Raw genomic sequence first — 8,191 nt, 5'->3', positions numbered from 1 at the left:
CATCCTTCGGACTTGCCCTATTCAAATCTCGGTAGTCAACACACATGCGTACCTTTCCGTCCTTTTTAGGAACAGGGACGATATTTGCAATCCAAGGAGGATACTCACACACAGATAGGAAACCTGCCTTCAACTGTTTTTCAACTTCTTCCTTGATTTTCAAAGCCATATCAGGTTGAGTTCTTCGTGGTTTTTGCTTTACAGGCGGACATTCTGGTTTGAGCGGTAACCTGTGCATAACTATGTCCGTGTCTAAACCAGGCATGTCTTCGTATGACCAGGCGAAGATGTCAACATACTTTCGAAGCAACTCAATCAACCTTCTCTTTACATCATCTTGCAAAGCGGCACCTATCTTGACTTCTCTCTTTGCTTCTTCTGTACCGAGGTTGATGATTTCTATGGCTTCTTGATGTGGCCGAATCGATTTCTCTTCTTGTCTCAAAAGTCTTGCCAATTCCTCAGGGACTTCACAATCTTCCCCACTATCCTCATCAGCTTGGTCAATTGGATTCTCAAGGATATTAAGACGCGGAACTGTAACATTATCATTTTTGATGGAATTCGAGCCGGATCTGCACGATGGATGATTTATGCCTTAGAATGCAACACATAAAAGAAAAAGAAAAAGCTTTGCCATTTTTTGAAAAAGTTTTTAAAGTAAAAACAAAAAAATGAAAGAAATGGAACAGTAATTGCATGCGAAGATATGATTTTCATTCAATATTAAACAAACTGAAACAACATGGGGGGCCCTTCTTTATACAAGTGGTCAAAATGCTTAGGGCGAAGCATATGACTTATCGAAACAAGAAAATTACATCTCCATGAAAGTGACTCTAGGGATATCCAAGATAGTCCAATTGTTGAGTTCTTGTCCAGGCGCAGCATGGCAAATGAATCTGGAGAGATCTTCTTCATCATCATCATCCACGGCGAGAACCTGACTTCCAGAACTGGTGCTTGCACTGACGAACACTTGAGAAATGGGGGGAATCACCTTCTTTCCAGGAATTATGCTGAGCTGAGTAGAAGAAGATGGTTGATACCCAAGGCCATACTTGTCTCGCTTCTCTTGAACATCAATCAGCTTGCCCCAAGCACTATGGGGAGTACCAGCTTCTAAGAAAGCCTTAGCATCATTTAGAGACGAGAGGGGCGCTCCGAGTTCCTTCTTATTCTCAACCACGGGGAGTTTATCAACCGACACAATCTCTAAGGCTTGAAAAGGTGTCTCTTGTATCTCTCCCTCCACTTCAACATAACGGTATGATGCCAGATTATTGACTATCAAATCCTCTTCACCAGTGATCACAACAATCTTGTCATTCACAACAAATTTCAAACACTGGTGGAGAGTAGATGTCACAGCTCCAGCAGCATGAATCCAAGGACGACCCAAGAGGCAAGTGTATGAAGGGTTTATATCCATAACGTAGAAGGCAATGTAGAACATGTGAGGACCAATCAAGACAGGCAGATCAATTTCTCCTTCTACGGACCTTCTAGAACCATCAAACGCTCTAACACTCATAGTGCATGGTCTCATCATAATCCCATCCATACTCAGCTTAAACAAAGTGGCCTTGGGCATCACATTAAGAGAAGAACCTTTATCAATCAGAACTCGAGACAACACAGCATCCAGACACTTGACGGAGATATGCAATGCTTTGTTGTGCGCTCTACCCTCAGGTGGAAGTTCATCATCAGAAAAACCCAAACAATTACCAGCAGCAATGTTAGTCACCACCCCTTCAAACTGAGGCACGGTAATGTCTTGAGTCACGTGAGCGGAAGCCAGAACTTTCATCAGAGCATCACGATGAGCTTCAGAATGTACCAAGAGAGACAAGATGGAGATCTTGGCTTGGGTCTGATCAAGTTGGTCAATCACTTTGTAATCACTTTTCTTAATGATCTTCAAGAGTTGCTCGGCATCTTGTGCATTACGTGTTACAGGAGGATCAACAGCAACTTGCTTTCCTTTTGCTTGTGTACTAGCCTCTTTATTGATCTCTTTAGGAAGTGGAGGAGGGGCAGCAAAGATCCGACCGCTACGGGTAATGCCACTAGTGCCAGTAATATTAGTGATGCTCGAATTACCCACTGGAGGACAATCATATTTCTTCCCTCGAATATACACGGCATTATAGCTCCAAGGGACGGCCTTAGAATCATTCACAGGAGAAGGAACAAGAGACGAGGATGGAGGGGTCGAAGGAGCATTTGGAACCTGAATAACCAAAGGAGTCCTCGGAGCCTGAATGACCAAGGGAGTACTCGGAGCACGAATGACCAAAGGAGTACTCTGATTCTTTGACACCTCAGCAGGATGGTAAGGTATCTCTAGAGTAGCCACATCTTCGACAGGAACGACCCTTTCCACTCTAAGAACACCTTCATCCATTAGTTTCTGAATTTCTTCTTTCAACCTAGTGCATTCCTCAGGGTTAGAAGAACATTGCAAACAGTAATCATGTAGTTCACACAAAACCTTTTGTTGCATAAGATATTCTCTGACAACTGCTAGCGGCATCCTTACCTCATTAACATCACTCACTAGGATCTGATCATCACATAACTCAATAGCATTGGTCGCACCGGCATGAGGAGGCATAGGATTATTCTGCACATTAGGACCAGTAGGAGCGAACGAGATGAGCTTGCCATCGAGAAGATCCTGGACTTTCCACTTGAATGCCCTGCATTTCTCAATTGTGTGGCCGGGAGCCCCAGAATGAAATTCACAATGAGCATTCGCATCATACCCAGGAGGAAGAGGGTCAGGTGGAGGACCCATTTCGCGGAGTTGCACTAATTGACCAGCAAGTAATTGGGGAAGAAGCTGAGCATACGGCATTGGAACCGGATCTATACGCCTGTCAGGGTATCTTTGCCTCTGTGGACCTCTTTGACCTTGAGGCCTAGGATTCTGTTGGCGATTCTAAGAAACAGCAGCTTGTTGTTGTGGTACGAAAGGCTGTTGGGGTGCCATCCATGGTTGTGGAAGAGCAGCAGCATATGCTTGAGGGACATACGGACCTGGAACAGCATAAGGCATCGGATAATAAGGAGGTGGAACAGCAGAATATGCAGGAGCTCGACCTTGGTCAACAGAGGCAGTTCTAGTCTCACCTTCCTTCTTCTTCACAAACCCAGAATACGGCTTCTTACCATTACCACTTGAGTTGCCAGGATTAGTAACACCTTGAATGGTACCAGCTTTGACACAGTTCTCAACCCTCTCACCAATGATGACCACATCCGAAAAGGAAGGAGAAGTATTACTAACCATGTGCTGAAGATACGGCCCTTTCAGAGTCCCCATAAACAGATCAATCAACTCGCGGTCCAAAAGAGGAGGTTGGACACGGGACGCAAGTTCACGCCACCTCTGGGCGTATTCTTTAAAAGACTCTTCAGATTTCTGTGACATATTTTGTAGCTGGGCACGGCTGGGAGCCATAGCAGTATTGTAGTGGTATTGTTTCAAGAAGGCGTCGACAAGTTGTCCCCAAGTACTGACATTAGACCTCTCAAGTTTCATGTACCATTCCAACGGGGCTCCAGTGAGACTATCCTGAAAGAAATGCATCAGCAGAGGCTCGTTCTCAGCATGGGCAGCCATCTTTCGGCAGTAGGAACGAATGTGAGTCTCTGGACAGGTGACTCCCTTATATTTATCAAAATCTGGCACTTTGAACTTCGGGGGAATAACAATCCCAAGTACCAAGCACATAGCAGCAGTGTCGAAACTCGAAGTTTTAGCAACCTCAACAGCCTTAAGACGTTCTTCAAGGGCTTGGTACATCTTAGCAGTCTCGGTCAACTCAGCAGTGAGATCATGTTCAAGATCAATAACCTCATGGTGGTCGTCCACCACTTTAAGTGTCTCATTAATAGGAGTCTCTTTAGTTTTCACCCCTCCGTCAGCAGAATTGGTAGGAGTATCTTTGACCAAACTAGCGACACTCTTTCTGAGTTCATCCTGTCCTTGAACAACGGCATGGAGAGTCTCCATAAGTTGGGCCATTCTTTCCCCCATAACATCCATATCCCTACGGAGGGCAGCTTGATTCTGTTCAAATTGTTCCATGATTCTCTCGTTACTCCTGGTGCGGTAAGGATGTAAGAAAGTCAGCTTCGTCGTCGGGAAAGAAATCTGTTGCTGAAAAGGACCCCAATTAGTTTCTTGTACCATAACCTGAAAAATGCAATGTGATAATGTGAATGTATGAGTGCATGTGTGCATATGATGTGTTGTGTCATTTTCAGGGTATCCAAAGTAAGATTGATAATCGAGAACAAATAACAACGTGACGAGAGAGATATCAAGTGAAAACGGAAAGCAATTCATTTCATTCATAATAGCTCCCTAAGGCGAGTAGGTTCAAACACAAATAACAATGTTTCAATATAAAGAGCAATAGAGATCCCATCCAACAAATCTGGTGGTGATCTACAAACAAATTCGATTATCAATTCATCTCAATGTAGAACAAAGGCCCTCCTTGTCTGAAATGGGCGTCACTCCACTTCTTTGTTTCGTCAAATAGCTTCTTAGTCGTCTCCCGATCTCTTCCTTTGACAAGGCTTTGGATCACTTCATCCTTTCGGAATAACTGTGTGTCTAGATTCTTGCAGCAATCCCTAAGTTCGTCACACCCTTTGCATTCTGAGATATAGGTCTTCTCAAGTGCGTTTGCTTCACTCATCATTTGATCTCTGAGCTTGACATTCTCTTCAGCTAGTCGGGCGGTGCGGAGGTGACTTCCTTTCAGTTGGGTCTCAACTGCTATTCTCTGAGTGGTCTCTTCTTCCAGTTTCTTCTTCATGGTCCTCAACTCATACTTGGTTTCTTTCTCCAGTCGGAGCTTGTGGGCTTTCAGGTCTTCTTGATACTCTCGTCTGAGCTTCTCTTTTTCTTCCTTTATAGCCTTTTCTATAACCTTTTGAGGATCTTCAGTAGGAGCGACAACAGCTTTTCCGTCCTTTTCAGTTCTAACCCTCTTCCTGGCTTGAGAAGACTCTCCTTTGAGAGTTTTAAGTTCACGGGCCAGTTCATTCTTTGTCTGTTTAAGGAAATAGCGCTTCAAATCCATATCCCTATCTTTCTCTTTCAGTCTCAAATTGGCGACACGGACCTGGTCAAAACGTTCCCTTGATACCATAGTTTCCGATATCTTCGGAGGTTGTGCATACAAGAGAGGGACCCTCGGGAATGGTAACAGAAGTGTCTTGACTCTCTCCTTAACCCAATCGGTATAGGGCTCCATAGCAATGGCATTCTTGGCTCCCAGAGTGGATCTCTCACCTATATGAATGTTATTCCAGGCCTTCCTGATTTCCTCAAGCGCTATAGGGTCAGCTCCCTTTTCAAAGTATACGGATCGGTAAATCTCCCTATCCGAAGGCCCACTCTTCATGGTATAGCCCAACTGACGAAGAGCTAGAACTAGGTTGTAGTTAATACATCCTCTTGTCCCAATGAGCGGGACGTTACCAAAGTTTCCGCACCTGATAATGACTTCAGATATGCCTGTTCGGAATTGATACCATACGATGTCGTTTGCAGTAAGTCCCATGATTCTCTGAGACCATTTCTGAGTAGAGGTAACAAACGGACCACTAGCAGGCAAGTGAGATTTGAACCATTTATATAACAGCGGCAAGCAACCTCTAATAGCCCCTCTTTTACCATGCCGAGAGTGAATGGAATAATATGTGTCAGCCAATAGGGTGGGTATTGGATTCTTGTCCATAAAAAGACATATAGCAGCCAAGTCAACGAACTTGTGAATGTTGGGAAACATCACAATTCCATAGATTAGAGCGGCCAAAATAGCATTGAAAGCCTCCCATATTCCTTTGTCGGCAAATTCTTGAGCTTTTTCAACCAGGAAACTCATGTAGAAGCCATGTGTATCACCATTCTTCTTCCAGTTATCATGAACCTCTCCCAAGCTCAAATAAAGAGCGTTGGCAATGTAATCCAACCTAGGTTTCTCTGGGACACAAACAAAAGGCACTCTGTGTTGAATCTTGATGTTGAGGAGGCAAGAGTACTCTTCGAGAGTGGGAGCTAGCTGATAATCTGAAAATGTGAAACAACGGATATCTGGGTCGTAGAACTGAAGAAGAGTAGATAAGGCCCATTCGTCGACACGCGAGTACAGAAGAGATAATATGTTGCCATAGTTGCCACTGAACACTGTTTCATTATGACCAGTGACCAATTCACCCAATTGTCCCAATTGAACCATACCCTCGCGATGGAAAGTATAAGTGTGTGTGCGCCTTGTAGCTCCTTGATCGACGGTCACGTTGTTATCCATTCTTGACAGAGATTGATATTTTCTGGATACCCTGAAAAATGACATGCAAATGAGAATTAACTTTTTTCTTTTCTTTCTTTTCTTTCTTTTCTTTTTTTTCTTTTTTTTTTCTTCTTTTTTTTTTTTGAAATGTAAACATGCTATGATGAAAATGATGCAGATTGGGTCCCCACGACATAGAGGGACCAAGGCAATAATTCTGAGCAAGAAGATATCATAGGATCAAAGGTCCGGCATAGATCAGAGAACCAGAAGAACCATAATCATCAATAGAACCAAATAGTCACCCACAGAACCAAATAGTCACCAACGGTACCTGTCATGTATATCCCTCCCCACTCACGGGTGTAGTCTAGGTCAGGGTAGGTCAAAATGGCAACCAGCGTTATCAGTCCTCCTGAGGCACCAATGTTGTTGCATCTACATGCCAACAATGATACCCCATTTGGACCTCGACTGGGCGTGGGTCTCATGATCGCACTAGACAAGACCTGACATCTCATCGGCGTCATGACTATCCACTCTATCCTAGGTATCCTATGTGTCACTCTGGCCTGGGTATTGGGCCTTTTACCTCATAGAAACAATCCCACCCAACCTGCAAAACAGAACAGAAGACCCCAAGGAACACAGAATATAATCCATATGCATGATGTGCAAACAGAAATAAACATGATATGCAAGCAGAAAAAATAAACATGCAAACATATATACAAGGTATAGACATGAAAACAAATAAACACCCAGTAAATAAACCAACAAACGCAGGCTAGGATCGACTCGCTATGGATGGACCAGCAACAGGTCTAGCAACATCCCCAGCAGAGTCGCCAGCTGTCGCACGCTCGCGAAAAATGAACAGAGTCGCCACCAATATATTTATCCCATAAGGGAAAGGAATATCAGGAAACCTAACAAAGGAAGGAACAGGGTCTTGCGACCAGAGAATCAAGGTACGGGAGTCGGTTACGCGAGGGGAAGGTATTAGCACCCCTCGCGCCCATCGTACTCGATGGTATCCACCTATGTTTGTTTCTATCTAAAGGGTGTGTACTATGTCTATGTCTAAATGCGAATGAATGCAAAATGTAGGGAAAATAAAGAACTGTACTCGCACGGGCCCTACCCCGCTGCCTACGTATCCTTTTCAGGAATCAGAGTTACCGTAGCTCGGCTCAAGATTTTCTGTTTGTTTTTGTGTTTTTTAGTTGGGCGGCGTTAACGCTCACGCTCTTGCACAAGGGGACAGCCTAGGATGCAATGGAGCGGAGATAACTTGCCCTTAGAAAGGAGAAAAAGAGATTGGTTTGTGTCTTTTAGGGTAATTTCATGATGACGAAAACCCACTACAAGGTCTCGCATCACTTCCTTACTTTGTTTTGAATCTGACCATTTATTAGTGTTTTAAGTGTTTTTGGTTGGTGTTTTTTATGGGGATTTAATTTGTGACTTAGATCATACCAAAAGGATTTTTTGTTTGTTTTTGAATATTTAGAGAACGCACATCGAGGCCTACGCCACAATCGTTTCTCTAAATAACGGTTAAGAAATACATCGAGGCTTCACACCTCAATCATTTCTTCTCCGCTAAGTAAAAGAAATACAAAAAGAAGTTTTTGTGAATATTTAGAGAATGCACATCGAGGCCTACGCCACAATCGTTTCTCTAAATAACGGTTAAGAAATACACCGAGGCTTCACACCTCAATCATTTCTTCTCCGCCAAGTAGGAAAGAACATACATCGGGGCCTACGCCCCAATCATTTCTTTCCTACTATGAAGTGTAGTAACGGTATGATCTTCATCGATATTTATTAGGTATTTTAAAAGTTGAAAAGAAAAAGAATGAAAG

At 43.6% G+C, this 8,191-nt stretch overlaps 1 protein-coding gene across 1 annotated transcript; it reads right to left on the bottom strand.

The window, feature by feature from the left end:
* Positions 1-4,365: 4,365 nt before the first annotated feature.
* LOC131658882 (uncharacterized) lies at positions 4,366-6,338 on the bottom strand. Its single transcript, XM_058928132.1, has 2 exons — positions 4,855-6,338; positions 4,366-4,462 (listed from the first exon to the last, which is right to left on the bottom strand). Exons 1-2 carry the CDS (start codon positions 6,336-6,338, stop codon positions 4,366-4,368), a joined length of 1,581 nt encoding a protein of 526 aa, XP_058784115.1.
* Between the last annotated feature and the right edge of the window lie 1,853 nt (positions 6,339-8,191).

Source organism: Vicia villosa, linkage group LG1 (genome assembly GCF_029867415.1).
Source record: "Vicia villosa cultivar HV-30 ecotype Madison, WI linkage group LG1, Vvil1.0, whole genome shotgun sequence".
Classification (NCBI taxonomy): Eukaryota; Viridiplantae; Streptophyta; class Magnoliopsida; order Fabales; family Fabaceae; genus Vicia; species Vicia villosa.
This window is presented reverse-complemented; position numbering and strand designations above follow the sequence as displayed.